At 35.5% G+C, this 22,347-nt stretch overlaps 1 protein-coding gene across 4 annotated transcripts in view; it reads left to right on the forward strand.

Moving 5' to 3' along the window:
- Positions 1-22,347, forward strand: part of P4HA1 (prolyl 4-hydroxylase subunit alpha 1) — a 94,441-nt gene that overhangs the window by 46,415 nt on the left and 25,679 nt on the right. For 3 of the 4 annotated variants that reach the window (XM_079899935.1, XM_079899937.1, XM_079899938.1), the window contains 4 exons: positions 3,767-4,006; positions 6,772-6,968; positions 9,700-9,876; positions 11,895-11,965. In XM_079899935.1, coding sequence (XP_079756061.1) covers positions 3,767-4,006; positions 6,772-6,968; positions 9,700-9,876; positions 11,895-11,965 — 685 coding nt within the window. Of the gene's footprint in view, positions 1-3,766; positions 4,007-6,771; positions 6,969-9,699; positions 9,877-11,894; positions 11,966-12,994; positions 13,066-22,347 lie in introns of all 4 variants that reach the window. The other variant, XM_079899936.1, reaches the window with a different exon arrangement.

Genomic DNA, 22,347 nt, shown 5'->3' on the forward strand with positions numbered 1-22,347 from the left:
CCTTTCTTCTTCCTATATGTAACTACCACTTTATTAGCTTTTTCATTTCCACTGTTTCTTTTTGAAAATATAAGCAAATGTATATATATTCCTGTTTCCTTTCAACATCAGCACAGAAGGCAGCATGGTATAAATACTTCCTGTACTTTGGCATTTTAATTTATTGATATGTTCTGGATAGTACTTCATATCCTATATAGAAATCCTCCTCATTTCTTTTTACAGCTGCATGTTACTCTGTTTTGTGGAGTTACCATAGTTTATTTAACTGGGCGCCTATTGATGGACATCTGGTTTGTTTGCAGTCTTTTGCTTTTATAAAAATAATACTTCCATTAACCTTGTGCATATATTATTTTGTTTTTTTGCTAAGTGATCTTTGGGATATTTTTTCTAGAAGTGATGCCATTGAATCAAAGAGGAAATACATAGGAAATTTTGCTAACATTGTCCCAGTTTCCCCCCATAATGGTTCTGTCATTTTGTATTTCTAGCAGCAATATATGAGAGTGCCTATTTCCCCACAGCATCACAAAAAATTTCAAACTTTGAGATTTTTGCCAATCTGATGGCTCACTTTTCTTTAAATGTATACCAATTTCTTTGGTTATCTTTTTTTTTTTTTTTTTTTTTTTGGTACCTCAGACTTCTCTTTTGGAATTGTTTTGTTCCTCCTTGAAACAAATCCTTAAGAAGCCCTTGCATGTACTTTGTTTGGCTTATTATTCTCTATGCTTTCTGAATCTGAAGTTTCATGTATTCTAATGCTAGAATATTGTCCACCAATATTTCTTTAAATAGTGCCTTTTCCACATTCTGTTGTCTTCTTCTGACACATGCTGTTGTCTTCTGTCTTCTTATTTTTTCTTTCTTGTCTTTTAACTAGAACTTCATATGTATTCCTCCTCTCTGCTGCATCCTGGGTAGTTTATCCCATGGTAATTTATTCAGTTCTCACTTCTTGGTTTATTCTTCTCTTTTTTTTGTTGTGTCTAACTTGCTGTTTAACCTGACCAATATGTCTTTATTTCATTGATAATATTTTTAATTTCTGGAAGTTCTATTTCTTCCCCCCACTCAAATCTGCCTGGTCTTTTTTAGGGTATCTTACATGTTCATATTTTCTATTTTTTAAAAAATTCTTTAAACATTTTAATCATAGTTGTTTTGTATTCTTAATCTGATAACACCAACATCTGAAGACTGTCTAATACTGGTTTTTAATAGTTTTTGCTAATTTTGCTCATAGTGGCTTGTTTGATCATGTGCTTTGTGATTTTGGATTGTATGCATTTCTTCAGATTGTGTGTTGGAATATTGCAAAACCTGAGGTGAGGGTGCATTTTGCAGAGTATAAATGTTGCTTCTGCCAGTTGTCCTATTGCATTACCAACCTACGACTACTTTAAGTTAAATTCTTGGCTTTAGTTTTCCAGACCATGGAGATAGCATATGTTTGAAATGAAAACCTCCCTGAAAGCGTGCCTGTGGAGTTCTAAGGGATTGTTTTTCACCTACCTGCAGTGAAGACTGAGAAAAACAAGTTCTTTTGTTGTTTCTCTTTGCCAGCTGACAGAGTTTTTTTTCTAGTTCATTCTCCCATTCAAGATGTAGTTCTTCAAGGGTCTGCTTTGTCACTTTGCATGGGCCTGAGGCTTTATCTCCTGTCCCTTTCTTGGTGGTTAAAAATCAAGCTTCTAGTATTCTGATCTAGTGACTGCCTCCAGAGGAGATGCAGCTTCATCCTCTGCTTACCTCTCTAGGTTTCAAGTTCCTTTTTGGTTTTGGCCCTAAGAAATTTGCTTAATTCCTGTGAACTTGGCCATAGTACAAATGGATAATTGTTACATTTAATTCAGCATTTCTAGGTAGAGTCGACCCTTGAACAATGCTGGGGTTAGGGGTGCTGACCCCCCTGAGCAGTTGAAAATCTGCGTGTCTATTTTGACTCTCCCAAAACTTAACTACCAATAGACTACTGCTGACTGGAAGGCTTACTGATAATTTAAACAGTTGATTAACACATATTTTGTATGTTACATGTATTATATACTGTATTTTTACAATAAAGTAAGCTAGAGAAAAGAAAATGTTATTAATAAAATCATAAGGAAGAAAAAATACATTTACAGTACATACATGTATTTATTGAAAAAAATCCACGTATAAGTGGACTCATGCAGTTCAAACCCTTGTTGTTCAGGGGTCAACTGTGTTTTATATCAGAAGCAATTCCCTCCCCACCACCCCAGAATATGTGGTCCAGATGTAATTTTCTCTCTGTTGCTTACTTAACATGGTATACACAAAAAACATAAAATACTCAGGCTCTTAAAGTCTCCACTTAACTCATCTGATTTACTGTTTATAAAAATGCAGTGTTATATGGTTGCTATCATTCAGAGTATATTTTTTACATTTATTTCTTTCTATAGTTCTTTCTCTCTTTTTCCTTATTCTTATGAAAGTAATGGTAATTGTACAATATTTGAAACAAATAGTCAATAATAAAAAGACAAGTAACCAAATTTTTAAATGGGCAAAAGGATTTGAATAGACATTTTTCCAAAGATGATATACAGATGGCCAATAAACATGTGAAAAGATGCTCAACATCATTTAGGGAAATAAAATTTAAAAACCACGATGAAATACTACATCATACCCACAATGGCTATAATAAAGGTGGACAATAACAAGTACTGGTGAGGATGTAGAGAAATCAGAACCCTCATACGTTGCTGGTAGGATTGTAAAAAGGTGCAGCCACTTTAGAAAACAGTTTGGCAGTTTCTGAAAATGTTAAGCATAGAGTTGACATAAGACCCAGCAATTCCACTGGTACATATACTCAAGAGTAATGAAAAAATGTGTCCACAGAAAAACTTGTACATGAATGTTCACAGTAGCATTATTAATAAAAGCCAAAAAAGTGGAAACAACTCAAATGTCCATCAACTGATAAGCAAAATGTAGTCTATCCCAATGGACTAGTATTTGGCAATAAAAAGAACCTTGAAAACATTATGCTGAGTGAAGGAGTCCAGTCACAGAAGACCATATGTTGTGTGATTCCATTTATGTGAGATAGCCAGAATAGGCAAACCTACAGATACAGAAAGTAGATTAGTGGTGTGTAGGGATAGGGCAGGAAAGGGGAGATGACGGGTAGTGACTGCTTAAGGTTACAGAGTTTCTTTTTGGGGTGATGAAAATGATCTAAAATTAGATTATGGTGATGGTTGTACAACTCTGTGAATATACTAAAAACTATTGGATTCTTTAACTGGGTGAACTTTATGGTATGTAAATTACATACCATTAGTGCTTTTGAAAAGGGTTACTGTAGGGGAAGGGAAGAGGGGAAAGAATCAATGGACAGGTTTGTCTCTCTTCCTGTCCATTTATCCCTTGCCCAGATTGTTGGTTAAGAGTTAGATATATCTCATATGGTGATTCCCGCTGTGTTGGAAAATTGCATGCTTCAACTTAATTGATGCTTCATTTTGGTATGATGGCTGATAATTGAAGTCTCGGGTTCTATAGGTCCTACGTTACCTATTAGCTGTGTGATCCTTGCCATGTTTCACTACCTTGTAGATTGTTCCTTTGTTTATAAACTTAGGATAATTCCTGCTTTTCCTACCTCAGAAGGTTGTTGTGAGGTTCAAATGAGAGGGAGATAGTACTTTGAAAGCTGTGTTGTCCTAAATAAGTATATAATAGTATTAAGATTCCTAAAGTTCTCTGTATTTTGTTTCCATAGGAGTAAAACACAAATCATTTCTAACAGTTGAGGACTGTTTTGAGTTGGGCAAAGTGGCCTACACAGAAGCAGATTATTACCATACAGAACTGTGGATGGAACAAGCACTAAGACAGCTGGATGAAGGCGAGGTTTCTACAATTGATAAAGTCTCTGTTCTAGATTATTTGAGCTATGCAGTGTACCAGCAGGGAGACCTAGATAAAGCACTTTTGCTCACAAAGAAGCTTCTTGAACTAGGTATGTTAATTTGGCCTAATTCAAGGTTAAACATGTATTGGTGGATATATAGATATACTAATTATAATTATGTGTGACTGTATATATTTGTCATATAGCTTTGGTACTTTTTATTTGTCGTAAGTCAGGAGCTCATCTGTCAGACATACTTTATCTTTCTGTTTATCCTCTAAATAAATGGCGACTGGTCTTTCTCACCTAATAGTACTACAACAGTAGCTGTGTTTCTCTGCTCTGTACTCTTCAGGAATTTCAAAATTGGACCTCCTAGCTAACTCAGTCAAAAATATTTGTTTACCCTGTTGCATATTAAATATTGACTCGTGTTCTTTGAAGGAAGTTTTTGGTTTATTGCATTTCATATTCAGAAATAGTGATTTGAAATGTCAACCTAAATAAAAAGGTAAAATGAGGCAAACTCAAAATTGTCAAAAACATGAGTTGAGTAATAGCAGAGGAATTGCATTCAGGACCTGCAAAATGTAGGAAGCTACAGGTGAGTCCATTGAGGGATTGGGGTAGGCTGTGTTTATGGGCAGGGAATGTAAAGAGGGGAAAGTTCAGTTAGAGTCTGTTCAAATCAAAAACAAATGGGGACTAGCGTTGAACATTCCCTAAGCAGATAAAACCAGTCCAGTCATACAAACAAGCTCAATTCAGCTTACTTTTTTTTTTTTTTTTTTTTTGATGGTACGCGGGCCTCTCACCGCTGTGGCCTCTCCCGTCGCGGAGCACAGGCTCCGACGCGCAGGCTCAGCAGCCATGGCTCACGGGCATATGGGATCTTCCCGGACCGGGGCACGAACCCGTGTCCCCTGCATTGGCAGGCGGACTCTCAACCACTGCGCCACCAGGGAAGCCCTCAGCTTACTTTTAACACCAGCTCAACTTGGGTGATTTATTGTTCATGCCCCTGGAAACCATAAGCAACATTTCCTAAGATTGATATGAGGCAACCCTTGACCAATTCCCTGTAATTTAAGAAAATTCCAATATTATCAGTTTTCTGAAAATTAGGCATTTATGGGAAATCAGTCTCTCAGTCCTTAAGTTTTGCGGTCCTGAGGGCGCATGCATGAGATTTTCCATTTTATATCCTCTGGTTGAAATTCTTTCATAGAAATAAATAGACTGGAAGTATATTTGATTGTCATATTCAAATGTTAGGAAAATATGATATCTTATGAAGATTTTACCACTAGTGTTTTGAACAGAGATACAGTATTTCTGTAAGTATGAGCCAGGGGCCACATGCATCAGAATTACTTGGATACTTGTTAGAAATGAAAATTCCTTGATCTCCATACCAGACCTACTAACTCAGAATCTGTGGTGGAGTTGTATGCTAAAAAAATTCATGTGGTCTTTGGTGTATAACGAAGCTTTAAAACTTAAAAAAAATTCTTTTTATGAATAGGTAAATATGTGTATATTAGGAGAGTTGAACAGTTCAAAAACATTGGTCATCTGAAAATAAGCTTTTTTTTTTTTTTTTTTTTTGCGGGACGCGGGCCTCTCACTGCTGTGGCCTCTCCCGTTGCGGAGCACAGGCTCTGGAAGCGCATGCTCAGCGGCCACGGCTCACGGGCCTAGCCGCTCCACGGCATGTGGGATCTTCCCGGACCGAGGCACGAACCCGTGTCCCCTGCATCGGCAGGCGGACTCTCAACCACTGCGCCCAGGGAAGCCCTGAAAATAAGCTTTTGATAATTAGGTTATTTCTTAGTTGAGTGAATTAATAAATTGAGATATTAATTCAATTACCCTTTTTTCCCCAGTATTTTTTAGTGATATTTTTCCTCCTGACTTAAAAAATACTTCATTCATTGTAGAAGAAAATACAGAATAGTCATCACTCAGAGCCAGTCACTCAGAGATACCCACCAATTTTTTTTGTTTCCTCGTAGTATTCCCCCTCCCCTCTTTTCCCTTTCTTTTACAAAAGTAGACTCATATTGTGTGTATCACAACATATATTATGAGCAGTTTCTCAAAGACGAAGTATTTTACAAATCTAAGGCTAGATTTTTTAAACACTTCAATTAATGTCACAAGTGAAATTTCTGTGTTCTGTTCTGTCTTTTTCATTTGTGTGTGTCTGGTGGTTTGGATTTTTTTTCTCCTGGATGGGTGGAGTAGTCCTCCTTTCCCCTACTAAAAGATAGCTAACAATTATGACTAGCAATTCCAAGGCAGTTAGTGGATTCTGGCTTATTTGAAAATTATATTTTTAGTTTCTCTTTTCCATCTCACTTAGAATTTTGGGACGGAAGTCCACTCAGCCCTCAGAAGTAGACTGTGTTCTGCGTTTATAATGTGTCTGTGGTAAAGGTTGCTTTTGAACTGTATACCTTGTCTTCCTCATGGTCATTACATTTCAATCTCAGAAAAATCTTTTCCATTGCTTCAAATAAGTGTAATAAGTAATACTTTAAAATTCATTTGACATCAAAGCTGATTAGTAAATTCTCACATGGAACATTCTCAAAGTAGAAGCGGTAATTGCTACTTTGAAATAAATGGCTGATTCCATCTCCAGAACTCTTTTTGTAGAGGGTGAATATATGTCTTGATGTGCTTTGGGCAGTACAGGTTTATACCTATTGTTTTGGTATACTAATTTTCATTAGTGCCTCCTTTCACTCTCAAAAGCATCCTGGTTTGGAAGGTAAATTTATATATTCCTCAGTTTGTATATTGTTGTATTCTGATGCTTGAACAACTGTAAGCTTACTCATGGACATGCTTTCTTTCATTTCTAATAGATCCTGAACATCAGAGAGCTAATGGTAACTTAAAATATTTTGAGTATATAATGGCTAAAGAAAAAGATGCCAATAAGTCTGCTTCAGATGACCAATCTGATCAGAAAACCACACCGAAGAAAAAAGGGGTTGCTGCGGATTACCTGCCAGAGAGACAGAAGTACGAAATGCTGTGCCGTGGGGAGGGTATCAAAATGGTAAAGTGGAAAAGCCAATTGTGTGTGTGTGGAAGTGGATGTGTGTGCGTGTTTGTACATAGTTCTAGAGAGATTCAGAATTCTTTTATTTTTAAAATTTGTGATAAAAATCAGAATTATTGATAAAGTATTACAGTATGCCACATCACTTTATTATAGGTGTCACACTTAATATGCTCCAACCCTTAGTAAAATAGCTTTAAAACAAAACTTGTGAATCATATACCATTACAGTGTGTTTTTGGTAATTATTACCCTTTTCATAGATTAAAACAGGCTTTTTAAGGTGAAGAATCAGATTTTTTTTTTTTTTTTTTTTTTTTTTTTTGCGGTACACTGGCCTCTCACCGTTGTGGCCTCTCCCGTTGCGGAGCACAGGCTCCGGACACGCAGGCTCAGCGGCCATGGCTCACGGGCCCAGCCGCTCCGCGGGACATGGGATCTTCCCAGACTGGGACACGAACCCGTGTCCCCTGCATCGGCAGGCGGACTCTCAACCACTGCGCCACCAGGGAAGCCCTTTGTGCATTTTTAATATTTCTTAAATAGACAAAAACATTTCACTAGGCAATCCTGTCAAGGTTGACTAGGAGCAGAACCAAAAGAGATCACTGTATAGATAAATCCACTGTTTCATAGGGTGGTTTAGAATGGTATATTATTTCTATTTAAGATTGCTGAAATCTCTTTTGCATTAAAATATAAGAAAAAACTTTATCACTTCCCTTAAATTATCTAATTCTTGGGCTTCCCTGGTGGCGCAGTGGTTGAGAGTCCGCCTGCCGAAGCAGGGGACACGGGTTCGTGCCTCGGTCCGGGAAGATCCCACATCCCGCGGCGCGGCTAGGCCCGTGAGCCATGGCCGCTGAGCCTGCGCGTCCGGAGCCTGTGCTCCGCAACGGGAGAGGCCACAACGGTGAGAGGGCCGCATACCACAAAAAAAAAAAAAATGCACAAAGACTTTAAACAGATTTTGGCTTTAACAGTTATTCTGTAAAATACTAAAACATGTCTATAAATATCTCTTTGTTTATTGTATATCTATATTTATGTATTCGTACTCAGATTACCAGTGCTTCAGGATACTTAATAGGTAATAGGCCAAAAATAATAAAGTTCAAGCGTGGGGAACATAGTTTCTGTTCAGCTTTAGGACTTTTCAGATCCTTTTTATGATAATATGCATTATGGATAGGATATACTTTGTTTCTCAACATTAATTGATCATGGAATCCTTATTTAAGGAATATCATGTGGTACTAGTGTTCAGCTGAATGCGGGCATACGTAGAAGGAGTTAGTGAATTTTTGAAGTGAGTACTTTTAAGTGAAAACATTTGAATAGTGTTTAACTTTTTCTCTACTACTGATAAACTGAAGCTGGGTTTTACGTTTTTATGTTGATGACTTCCTGGTATTTGATGACTCACTGTTGACAGCCTAACCTGTAACAGCAAATAAGTTGATCATATTTATGTTGACATTTTTGATAAGTTTGTGGATTCCCAGAAGAACATGTTTACTTTCGCTTTGGGAGCTAATAAGTAAATACAAATTAGACTCATGAAACATTTTTTTAAAATTTCACATCTAAATATTTTAGTGTGTCTTTTAAAGATAAGGACTCTTAAAAAATAACCACAATACCATTATCATGGTATTTCCAGTATCACAGTATTCATAGTAGTTCCATAATATCATCAAATATCTAGTCAGTGTTCAGATTTCCAATAGTAAGCAGATATTTTTTATTGCCCTTAGAATCTCTTAAAGAAGAGAGCAAAATAGAACTACAGATATAAAAACAGAAGTCTGTTAATTTGCCAGTTTGTTGATGTAACACACACACGTCAACTCTGCCCCAGGTCAAAGGAGCATCCTTTTTCTCAGAATAGTTAAATTCATCTCATCATCATATAAAAAGCTTATTTGATATAAAACCTTGGATTTGATTCTAGGTAAATAAAGTACAAGAATAAACATGAATCATTATTTGTTTTTGTGTAGTTAATAATTAAAACCAAAACTAATATTATTCCTACCTCATAATATGAAATACTTGTTTAATCAAGAGAAGAATCAGCAATGGAATAACTTATTTAGCTAATATAATACATAGATGATTGAAAGGAACCTTTATTTGTTTTGTTGACCACTCTGTCTTTAATACCTGCTAGTAAAAGCACCTGGCTTCTTTGTTTAATAACTTATTTTCTCTTTTTCAGAGCTACCCATTTTCTTCTTTACTTTAAAAAAAAAAATCCCTTAAAGTTTTTAAAAATTGGGAGGTATTTGGGAAAACCTGGTTAGGTTTTGTTTTGTTTTCTTTTTTTTTTTCTTTTAGACACTTTCTGAGTGCTTCCCGGTTACCTTGTGAAGTTTGGAGCAGTGCTGGCCATTCATTTCATATTTCTATAAATATTTTATTATTTCTTTCATATTTACAATGCCTGAACTTTATTTTGATGAGAGAAGGGGTTAAAGAGAAACCTCACCTTTTAAAAATTTAAGGCCTACCATCTCTTCCAGAAAATAATCATTAATAAAACTTTTAAAATCCTGAAGGTCCCATTTGATGCAGAATATTTGCAGGGTACTGTTTCTTTTGTGTGTTCTTCCTCAGATACTCTGTGTATACACTAGCATGATTATTGTTTCTTATCTTCATAGGAACAAGCATTAAAAATATTATTACTCTAATATATTTATAATATTTTTAACTTTATGTTTAGACTCCTCGGAGACAGAAAAAACTCTTTTGCCGCTACCATGATGGAAACCGGAATCCTAAATTTATTCTGGCTCCAGCCAAACAGGAGGATGAGTGGGACAAGCCTCGTATTATTCGCTTCCATGATATTATTTCTGATGCAGAAATTGAAATTGTTAAAGATCTAGCAAAACCAAGGGTAAATAATTTTTTTCTTTTTTTCTCTCCTCAATTTACTCTACCGGCGTTTCAGTTTTTTCCTTTGCAAGATTATAAAAATGATAATTGACATGGCAATAAGCCCATAGATAGTTTTAGATATTGTTGTTGCAAACTAATGGCATTAACTAAGCTCTGTACCAGTTGTTCTCTGTTATCAACACAAATAACATACCTTGCAACTGGGTTTTAAGCACTTATTTATGAAAACCATAGATGAGATTTTTATTCACACTTGAAAAATTTGTGTTTCAGCACCTTCCTGAAAAAGTTTTCTATGTACTTTGGAGCCCTTTAATCTCAGAGACTAATCAAAGACCAACTTTTTATATCTTCTATAGTTTTATCTGAAATAATACTTGAAGTACTTTTATTCCTGTTTAGGTACATTATTACTAGAAGGATATAGCTGGGTACAAACATCTTGCTAATCTGAAATAAGGACATCATAGTTTTCTGACTTCAACCCACGTCATTTATCTTAATAAGAAAAACAATTTATTGTAAACACAATCCTATAAACTTAGTGTTTAGCATAGAAATTCTTCTTTTGTGGGGGTGTGAGAAAGCCTGCCCTTTATGCTCTTGCCTTTTTTCCCATCAGCTTGTTCTTAAGATCTGTTTGGTCTTATTGATAGTAAAATACAAACCGCCATCATTTTCATAAAGAGATTGTTAAATAAACACTAGGAATATTTTTGCTCAATTATTACACAGGAGTTGGCAAATTTTTCTGTAAAGGTCCAGATAGTGAATATTTTTTATGTTTTGCAGGCTGTATAGCCTGTTATATAACTACTCACCCCTGCTGTTGCAGTGCAAAAGCAGCCATAGAAAATACATAAATGAACGTGGCTATATTCCAATGAAAGTTTATTTCTAAAAGCAGGTGGCTGGATGAATTTGGCCCATGGACCACAGTTTGCTGTTCCATGTTATATCATAAAAGTTGAGTTGTCTGGATATCTGTACTGTAGAATAAACTTGAAGTCAGAATTGTTGTTGTTGTTGTTGTTAAGTTTTACTACTTTTCCAAATGGGTACTTTTTGTTTTTTACTAAAGATTACACTTTAAATGGAAAAGACGAGTCTAATATGTATGGATGTTGTCCAAGGGAGTTCTTATAAATCTCTTAAGCAGAATGCCACTTATAATCCCATCATATTCTGTCATTCTCTTTTGGATTTTAGTTCACTATTTGTGGTCAGTAAACCAAAATTACCTTGGTAGAATATTTATTAGGAGTTCATTTCAGCTTGGAGATCAAGTCTTATATTTCTGGGTTTGGAGGCCTCAATCTTCAAAGTGGATGCCTCAGTTGGATTATTTGATCAAGTAATTCAATGGCAGTAAAAATTTTATACTCTTTTGTTAACATCTGAATCATCCTTCATTTTTAGAAAAAAGTTTAAAATCATTATCTTGGCTGTCATCTCCTTCTGTTTCTTAACATTTATGAGTTCTTTTCATCTGTCTTTGTGCTCATCCAAGATTATTTCACTGTTTATGTGAAATATATGAGTAAATATCTTGAAGGAAGAAAAGATGACCTTGAAACAAATTTTGAACATTATCTTTGCAAACATTTCCATCACCGAAAAAATTAAAACAAAAAGTTTGGAATGGATTATTAACTGCAAATAGCCATTCTTATAACTATAAGTTAGACTTCAAATTTTAGAAATTTCTTTTCCTCACTTCACGTCCTCTAACCGTTGAAAGAAATTTAATTTCCAGTCTCTTTTGTTTGTGTACCCTCCATTCACACAAAACAAAAACAAAAAATTTTAAAGAACTTTTAAAAATATAAAATATTTAAAAATCAACAGGCTTTCAAGGCTAAACACAGGTGACTGGAAGTCTATGGAATTATTTTCTCTTTTTAGCCTCCTTTGTAAAAAAAAAAAATTCCAGAATTCTGACTGATTGGATAAATGTGATTCTTTTTTTTTTTTTTTTTTTTTATAATGCAACTATTTTGATGGTTGGCTTCACAGCTGAGGCGAGCCACCATTTCAAACCCAATAACAGGAGACTTGGAGACGGTACATTACAGAATTAGCAAAAGGTAAGAGATGTGTATGCTGCATATTTTGCCCTCTAATGAGTGTTTTGTACATCCTACAGGAATTATTCATTTAAGGGAAGTAGGTCATTTTCAGTCTCCAGTCAAGTCACCACCTATTTTTACGCATGGATAAACTGCTTTGTGTTTCACAGGTCTTTCCCTTTAACTAGAAGTTCTGTTTTTAATATTTAATTGGTCTGTTATTTTTAGGGAGTTAATATGCTTTGCATCGCTCTTCAGGTTAAGAATCAGATATCCAGGAAATGGCTTTTATACTTGTTTTCTTTTTCCTTTTTCTTGCCAAAGAGGGGGGGAAAGAAAGCAGCAGCCTGGATTAATCTGGGAGTAGTCTTTGTTTATGTAGTTCTCTCATATTCATAAATGCTGTGGTGAATTCACATCATTCTTCATGATGATTGTATTGGCATTTGTTCATGCATCTTATAAAACAACATTGTCATTTTGGAGTAATCTATTTCTCCTGTTGGAGTTTTTATTTTAAAAAACTTGCTGACTTAAAAGCTGGCAATGGAAAGAACAGAGTTATGCTTCAGATCTCAGTCTTTCAAATGCTATTACTTCTGAGTTTAGTTGCCTTTTACTTCACCAGAGAGATTTAACGACAGTTATAGCTTGGTGAGAGTTTTAAAAAATGAATTTAAAGAGACTAAAGAGACCACTAATTATTCTTTTGTCAAATAATTTAAAGAACATTAAACTTCTAGATCTGAGAAAGCACCTGTGAAACCCAGTGCTATAAAAAATTTACATAGAGCTTCAAATGATTTTTAAAAAAAAAGTGAAAGGACAATCTACAACAAAAATCTGTCAACCCATTTTCTCTTGATTTGCAAGTGGCTTTTCTTATTGCCACGTTTCTAAATGTTTTTGCTGATTCGAAACCATTACCTACCATCCAGACCAATCTGAACCCTTCCAATCACCTGTGGCTTGGCAAAACAAAACAAAACAAAAGCCCCAAATTGCCTGCTACGTGAGTAAGTCCTTGTCCTTTCTCTTTTTTTGTAGCTGAGCCGAGCTACAGTACATGACCCTGAGACTGGAAAATTGACCACAGCACAGTACAGAGTATCTAAGAGGTAAGGGAGTAATGGGAAGAATTTTAGTCATATTTGGACTATTTTCTTTCTTGAGAATCTAATTTTCATAAAACCCATCATATGATTTCTAAGAACTAGGGTGTTAGGCATAGGTATTTGATGACACCCGTGCCTGACTTTTCATGATGGACGTGGTTATGGGGCAGTTAATAGAAATTACTAGATTTTAAAATGCCTGCTGAGATATCCCAAACCCTACCTGATAAGTGAAGCTGTGTTCTCATATTAAAGTAAGGGAAGTTCCCAAAGAGTCTTCATTGAACAAGGCCTAATTTGGTCTCTGTAGTAAAGCAGGGGTTGAAAAATCTCTGGGTTACTCAGTAGGTAGTGAGAAAATGAATGCCTTGAAGGATTACCTAACAAATCCTCTGCAAGTCAGTTGGTTTCAAATTCTTTGCTTTTAACAATATTTAAGAGAATCTCCTTAAGTTATTGGCTGATAGATCACTGAAATAATTTTTAATAAAAGGTCACTATGTAACTTATTAGTGTATATAACATATAGGAGCTTACAAAATAAGTGACATTATTTCAACAGAACTCCTTTTCCATCTACTTATTTACATAAAGTTTTCTCAGCTCTCATAAAAATGAAAATAGAAGTATCATTGAGCTGAATTCCGTCTCATTGTAGCAATATTTATTCACAGATACAATACCTAATTGAAAATAACAAAATAAGCTTTTATCCATTAATTAGGAATCTTTTAATATATTTTCACTTTTTATATTTGATGATGATTGTTTAATCATGTTCTTTAATGTATACTAATTATAATTGTAATAACCCATTCTAGGAGACATTTTTTTTTTAACACTTAGGCCTTTATGTTATAGGAAATTTATATTTTTATCAGTTTACATAAATATTTTTCTTGTAGAGAAAATGTGATGAATAAAAGACTTTTGGTCATAGAAATATATCACTCTAGGGCAGGGCTTCTCAACCTCAACACTATTGACATTTTGTATCAGATGATTGTTGTTTGTTGACTGACCTGAGCCTCATAGGATGTTTAGCAGCATCTCTAGTGCCCACTGGATGCCAGAAGCACCCATCATCCCAGTTGTGACAATCAAAAATGTCTTCAGACATTGCCAAATGTACCCTGGCAGGCAAAATTCCCACCACCATGCCTGGGAACTCCACCTCTCTACCCCTGTTGAGAATCACTGTTTTAATATAAAAATGGAATGAAAATGCAAGTTCAAGGAAAAAAAGAAAAGAATAATGTAAAATTTCCAAGTTTTTAAAAAATGCTTCATTAATATAATTTTTTAAAGTGGATGATGGTGGGCATAAAATCATTATGGTATTTAGAGTCCACTGGATACATAAAATAAGTAATCATTTTTCAGAAATTACCACTGTTTTCAGTATGACAGAATTAAATCCTTTGAAACTCTTACGATGAAAAATTTCATTTGTCAACTAAAAATTGTGCAAAGGAGTACATAGATTTTAACAACTATCTTAGGCACTCAAACAAAAAAAATTAACATTGTTGCTATGAGTCATAGCAAAAGTACTATAAAGGCTAGACAGAATGCACTGATCTCATTTTCTTAATTACTGTTTTTAGGCAAAGCTTTATGTCCTTCACATATTACCCTCCAGCATCCCCACACACATATTCTGGTCTCCTAACTGCCCTATACCACTACCTGTCCCCTTGCCCCTAATCACATTCCTATAATGTGATTTGGATTTTAGTAACACTAATACAAGGTAAGGATTTGCAGTAACTAATTTGGATAGACATGTTGAGCCATGGTTTATAATGCTTCTGTGCATAGTAATTAACCCTCGTTTTGAATAAGCTAATTTTCCATTTTACAGAACCTTATTCATGTCTAAAAAAATGAAGCCGTTATCTATTTTTAATAAAATAACTAAATCCATTGTATATTTTATCAGAGATTACATGATGCTAGGCATTTTTACTGTCATATACCTAGTAAGTATCTAAATTTTCCAGATTTTGCTGTTTTTAGGAATCATTTAAAACAAAATTTTATGAACTTAATGTTCTAGAAGTCATTTTTGGAAATTTTCTATATAAACAATAGACCTTTTGACAAAATATTCAGCCCACAGAGTCATTGGGCTTTTACTAACAAGTCAAAATAGATTACTCTCAGAAAGGTGGTCTACAAACATTTTTTCTCTCTTAGGAACTAAATACCTCTAAATATTTTGAACTTATTTTTTAAATATTATAATTTTATAGCTCTGAGAAGCAATTTTATTGGATTTTTGAGAAAGGCCCAACCATGCTTCATATTATTTATAATAGCAGAAGATATTTAGCCAGTAGCATTAGAAGCATTAGAAGACTGAGTAACACTACAATAAATTCACCCAGGCTTGGCAAAGTATGCAGTGTGGGTGTGTGTTTGTGTTCAAAACAACATAGTAAAAAGAAGAGTTCCACAGCACAGTGATTTTCATCTTTACTCTTAAGGAAAATTGTTCATCAGCCCTTTTAAAAATAAAATATATATTTTGAGAGAGAGCTCTTAACTGTTAAGGAAGGAATTTGCTCCATAAAATATCTAATACCTTTCATATTTTAACAAATTAAAAGTTTCTACTGTTTTGGAAATCTAATAGCTATGTCAAGACATTTTCTACCCATCACTGTAAATCTGAATTTTGAAGATTTTACAAGTGTAATAAATGAGTGTTTTCTGTTTCCTTCATATTTTATGCCTCTGAAGAAGGCATCTCAAACGCAAAATAGCAGAAAGAGTTTATGTGTACTGATGTCAGTTAATGTGATCCCTTTTACTCTGGGAACATCTGTATTTTGAAAGGGTCAGAAGGGAATTTCAAATATCTGTATTTTGAGAAATTTCTTAAGTGATTGCATCATCATCTGTGGAAGTAAAAATATGTTCCAGTGTTCTAGCAAATAGAATTTTCCTTGGGCAAAGTATTTGTGGAAATTCATTACTGTTTAAAAACATAAAGTTTTTATTTACTTTATTGACTGCGAACTTCTGGCAAATCATTTTTTGTCTTTTCCAATATTTAAAAAAAAATTTACTACGACTTGTTAATGGAGAAGCTAATAATTTTGACTAAATCAAAGAAATGGAATTTTAGTTTTTGAGAGGTAAGCATTCAGTTATATGCTCTGAGAAGACAGTTTAGTTATTTGAGCTTGTAAGTCCAGTTAAAGCAACATAAATAATGAGATATGCAAATAAACAGTCTACTTAGTGTGATAGAAAAAGCTTCTTTGATTCTGGTGGAATCAGAATCACTTCTTGGAAGTGATTTCATTTTTTTTACTTTCAAGTACATATTTCCTACAGTATGATATTTTATTATGCTTGAGATTTAATTTACCGCATGTTAAGGAGCAAATACAGTGTAAAAATATATTAATATTTTTACAATATAGAGATCAACGCAAATAGCTTTTTTTTTTAAATTTGATTTTATTTTTTATACAGCAGGTTCTTATTAGTTATCCATTTTATACATATTAGTGTATAGATGTCAATCCCAATCTCCCAATTCATCCCACTGCCATCCCACCCCCCGCAAATAGCTTTGAATGATAATCAGATTTTTTTTTAAGTGTCATAATTTTTTTAATGAATAATTTTTAAAATAAATTTATTTATTTTTGGCTGTGTAGGGTCTTTGTTGCTGCACACAGGCTTTTCTCTAGTTGTGGTGAACAGGGTCTACTTTTTGTTGCGGTGCGCGGGCTTCTCATTGCGGTGGCTTCTCTTGTTGTGGAGCATGGGCTCTAGGCGCGCGGGCTTCAGTAATTGTGACACGCGGGCTCAGTAGTTGTGGCTTGTGGGCTCTGGAGCGCGGGCTCACTAGTTGTGGTGCACAGGCTTAGTTGCTCAGTGGCATGTGGGATCTTCCCAGACCAGGGCTGGAACCCGCGTCCCCTGCATTGGCAGGTGGATTCTTTTTTTTTTTTTTTTTTGTGGTACGTGGGCCTCTCACTGTTGTGGCCTCTCCCGTTGCGGCGCACAGGCTCTGGACACGCAGGCCAGGTGGCCGTGGCTCACGGGCCCAGCTGCTCTGCGGCATGTGGGATCTTCCCAGACCGGGGCATGAACCCGTGTCCCCTGCATTGGCAGGTGGACACTCAACCACTGCGCCACCAGGGAAGCCTGGCAGGTGGATTCTTAACCACTGTGCCACCAGGGAAGTCCAAATTGGCATAACTTTTAACAACAGCATTGCCTTCTATTGGGTAGAACAGTGGTTCTCAGATTGAGACAACTGAAATGGATAGATCTATAGTGTTGTATAATTGTCCCACTAAGAACCAAAGGGACTGGATAAATTCCCAGTGTGGATGATTAGCCTTTCTTTGTTAACTATTAAGCACTTAGAGAAGAATTATTGAAAGTTTTGCCCTCTGTAATTGGCACTTTGGGCCCTGAATTATCTTTTGCCTTTGCAAAAAATCACATAGTGGCATTCAAATTATATTAATCATATTTCCTTTGGAGGTTTTATAACAATCTCCAAAACCTCCAAAATGGTGTTGTCTGTTTGCTTGAGCATGCCTTCCTTAGTATTAGAAATATAGTCATGCAGTGTGAGAATGTTTCTCCTTATATAAATAAAGCATTCCAGTGATATTTTTAAAAGCATATATTAAAAGAATAATAAAGATTTTTTAACAGTAGAAATTCATTAGAAATGAAAAAAAAATATTGCAGTGTTACTCGGCATGTACAACGTAGCTCTCAGGTTCCTGTCATTAAGAACAAAAGAAATATATTTTGGGTTATCTAGTTATTAATGGAAAAAAAGGACACATATATAAAATTATCTGGAGAAAGAATTCTGTTTTTCTCCTGGCACTAAATTATGTTTTGTGGAAAAAACACTGTAAAACTTAGTTGACATTTTCAATTATAATTTTACAAAAGATAAAGAATGTTGTTCAAATGATTTTTTTGACTGTTATAGTAAATATTATAACTTTACATTCTAACTCAGTTAAAGCACTGAGTACTAGAAGAAAGAATGTTGATTTCCGATTACTTAATTTAATGTAGGAGTAAGACTTCCAGATCCTAAAGAATAGACAGTTAACATATTACAGTACCATTGTCTCCACTGAATTTTTAGCAGTGTTAAAACAACTCAGAGCTAATTTCTTCAACTACCCGATAGGTCTACAATAATGTTGTTGAAGACAGATTAGCAGTAATGCTTTAAGGGTGGGATCTAGATGAATAAAATGTTTTACACATATGGAGTTCCCAAGCTTAGGAAAATCTTAGTATATTTTGGAGAGGTTTTCATGTAAAAGTCAAATTAAGTGAAATAACTTCCTATGTAGAACTCATTTTCCTCTCTAATGACTATGGCAGAACCACAGTTAAGATAAGTTTATATTTAAGCTGCAGTTATCAATGACTTTCTCTCATCTGAGGCTTAACTGCTAAGCCTCAAACCTTCTATTGAGATCATTTGTGATATAACAAGAAGTGCAGATTAAAACTTTTTTTAAAAAGTTAAAAAATTAAAATATTTTTGCCTCTAAGATTGGCAAAGATTGAAAAGATTGATACTGGCAAGGATTTTATGAAATGGGCACTCTCATAAACAGTTGATAGAAGTATAAATCACTGAAACTTTTTTGGAGGGTAATTTGACATTTATCAAAATGTAAAAGTCGGGGCTTCCCTGGTGGCGCAGTGGTTGAGAATCCGTCTGCCGATGCGGGGAACGCGGGTTCGTGCCCCGGTCTGGGAGGATCCCACATGCCGCGGAGTGGCTGGGGGCCTGTGAGCCCTGGCCGCTGGGCCTGCGCGTCCGGAGCCTGTGCTCCGCAGCGGGAGAGGCCACAGCAGTGAGAGGCCCGCATACCGGGAAAAAAAAAAAAAATGTAAAAGTCATCTAGCAGTTCCACATCTAGGAATTTGTCCTACAGAGATATTCCCATAAGTATGCAAAGATATACAGAAATTTCTGTTACAATATTGTTTGTACTAGAGAAAAATTAGAAACAACCTTATTTAACCCAGTGCTTTATTGACTGACCTTCGTGGTCATTTTGAAATTAAAGGTATTTTATTTTAAAAAGAAAAGCAGTAGTTTAAAAAACAATGAGGAATGGAAATGTAAAATGTTACAGTTGCTGTGGAAAACAGGCTGGCAGTTCCTCACAAAGTCAAACATAGTATTATGATATGATGCAGAAATTCCACTTCTAGGTATATACCCCCAAAAATTGAAAGAAGGGACTCAAACAGATTACTTGTACACCCATGTTCATAACAGCATTATTCACAGTAGTCAACAGGTGGAGGCAACCCACGTATCCATTAATAGATGAATGGTTAAACAAAATGTGGTATAAACAAATTATGGACTATATTCAGCCTTAAAAAGGAATGAAATTCTGATACATGCTATATGACATGGATGAACTTTGAGGACATTATACTAAGTGAAATAAGCCAGGTACAAAAGGACAAATATGGTATGATTCTACTTACAGGGGGTATCTAGAATAGGCAAATTCATACAGACAAAAAGTGTATTAGAGGTTACCAGGGGCTGGGAGGAGAGGGAAATGGCAAATTATTGTTTAATGGGTACAGAGTTTCAGTTTGGGATGAAGAAAAAGTTTTGGAAATAGATAGTGGTGATGGTTGTGTGACCTTGTGAGTGTACTTAACACCACTGAATTGTACACTTAAAAATGGTTAAAGTGGTTAATTTTATGTGTATTTTACCATATTTTAAAAAATGGTTAAAGTGGTTAATTTTATGTTGTGTATTGTTTAACCACAGTAATTTTTAAAAAATGAGGCAGTGCTATGTGTATTGACTAGGAAAGATGTCAGAAGTATTTTCAGGGGGAGAAAGTGTATGTGTATATTATGGTGAAAGATTGAAGGGTGGATTCTTTTTTTTTTTAATTCTCTCTGTATGTTTGTTTATACACGGGGGAAACTGTTGAGAGGATACATATCGATTTGTTAATACTGTTTACCTGTGAGGAGTGGGACTAGGAAAGGAACTTCATACACTTTTATACTGTTCGAAAATTTTTAAATTTTGTTTAATTTTATTTTTGGCTGTGTTGGGTCTTAGTTGCGGCACGTGGAGTCTTTCGTTGCAGCGCGGGGCCTCTTCGTTGTGGCGTGTGGGTTTCTCTCTAGTTGTGGTGCATGGGCCAGAGCATGCAGGCTCAATAGTTGTTGCGCACGGGCTTTCTAGTTGTGGTGTGTGGGATCCAGAGAGCGTGGGTTCTGTATTTGAGGCACGCGGGCTTCTCTGTAGTTGTGGTGCGCAGGCTCGGTAGTTGGAGTGTGCTGGCTTAGTTGCCCCATGGCATGTGGGATCTTAGTTTTCCGACCAGGGGTTGAACCCGTGTCCCCAGCATTGGAAGGTGGATTCTTAACCACTGCGGCACCCTGTTTGAAATTTTTATAATAAGTATTTCTTTAAAAAATAGCTTTATTGATTCACCCATTTGAAGTGTACAAGTCAGTGGTTTTTAGTATATTCAGAGACTTGTGCATCCATCACCACAATTAATTTTAGAACATTTTCATTATACTCCTTAGCCATAACCACTTAATCCATAATCCTCTCCCTGCCCCAGCCCTGCGCAACCACTAAGCTGCTTTCTGTCTTTATGGATTTGCCTCTTCTGGATATTTTTTATATACTACACGGACTTTTAGTGTCTGGCTTCTTACTTGGCATGTTTTCAAGGTATGGCTGAACAACATTCTTTTGTATGGATATGCCACCTTGTATCTATCTTATCTGTTGATAGATATTTGAGTTATTTCTACTTTTTTGGCTATTATGAATAATGCTGTTCTGAAATTCATGTCTTATGAGGCACAAACGTTTTATTTTGATGATGTCCTGTTTATGTTTGTTGTTGCTGCTTGTACTTTTGAGGTCATAGCTAAACCGTATGCCAATTTTTTTTCTAAAAGTTTTGTAATGTTAGCTTATATATTTAGGTCTTTAATCCCTTCTGAGTTAATTTTTTTATTATGGTGTGAGGTAGGGGTCCATCTTCTTTGTTTTGCATATGGTTATCCAGTGTCCCCGAACCATTTGTTGAATATAACAAGCATTTCTTGCTTCCATAATTTTAAAACTATAAAAGTAAAAGATTGGAATGATAATTTGCTAAAATGGCAAAAGTAAATGTGTTCTTGATAACAGGAGACTTCAGCCTGAAGAGTTAGTAAGCAAGGAAAAGATTAAAGATAGAAAGGGAGGCAATAACTACTGGAGTAAGGCCTATGGAAAAGGTAGATTCAAAAGCATAGATAGATGCTCTAGCCTCTGAAAGGCTGAAGGACAATGCTTCTACCAAAGTACAAGAGAAAAATGTAAGAATAGATGCTTAAGTATTGGTGGTAGCAGAGAAGAAAGTTGAAGATGTCAGAAGACCAGGTTCTCTTGGGTGATAGGTTCCAGGATGAAATAGGAACAGTTATTTTATCAAGATGTATTTAGTTTGAAACTTTATTAGAACACTTGCCAATCTTGTGTTGCAGTTATCTATAAAAATCAAGTCAGTAGTTGGTTGCTTATAAAATTCAAAAATCTATGAAATTGTTGCCAGGCAAAAAAGGTACATTGACATACGAGATTAGTTCTACCAGGAACTTGGTCAGAATTGGAAGAAATAAGTTCTTAGTGTGTTTATCAGCTACATCCTTTATAACAATAAAATTCTTGGATCCTTCCTATTTCTGTGACACAGAGGAATTCTACTTGGCCAATCCCTATAAATTTGCATGAGGTCATCAGACAGATACTTATGGTAAAGTAAAATAAATCTTGGATTAGTTCTAAGACATCTTCAGGATTCATTCATTCAGCAAATATTTATTGAGCATCTACTGTGTGCCAGGCACTATGGATATAGTGGTGAGCAAAACCAGGCAGAATTTATACGTATTTGGAACTAGTAGTTGAATGAAGATGTCTTACCTTAATCAAATAGCAAATTAATGTACAATTGTTACAAATGCCACAAAGGAAGGATATGTAGTACTATAAAAACATATTGGGGTGGCTGCCTTCTCCACTTCCAGGTGCATGGAGGTAGCATCTCCCTGATGTGCTTCAGGTTGCAGGTAGTTGCCAACTCTGAGATTAACGGAGGGCTGTGAGACGCCCACGATCGTTCTGCAGGCACAGGTGCCACTACTCTCCCACCTCCCAATATAGGGTGATTCTCATAGTAGCATCCAGTAGCTGCCCACCAAAGTCACCGTGATCCATTA

Source organism: Stenella coeruleoalba, assembly GCF_951394435.1.
Source record: "Stenella coeruleoalba genome assembly, chromosome: 16".
Lineage (NCBI taxonomy): Eukaryota > Metazoa > Chordata > Mammalia > Artiodactyla > Delphinidae > Stenella > Stenella coeruleoalba.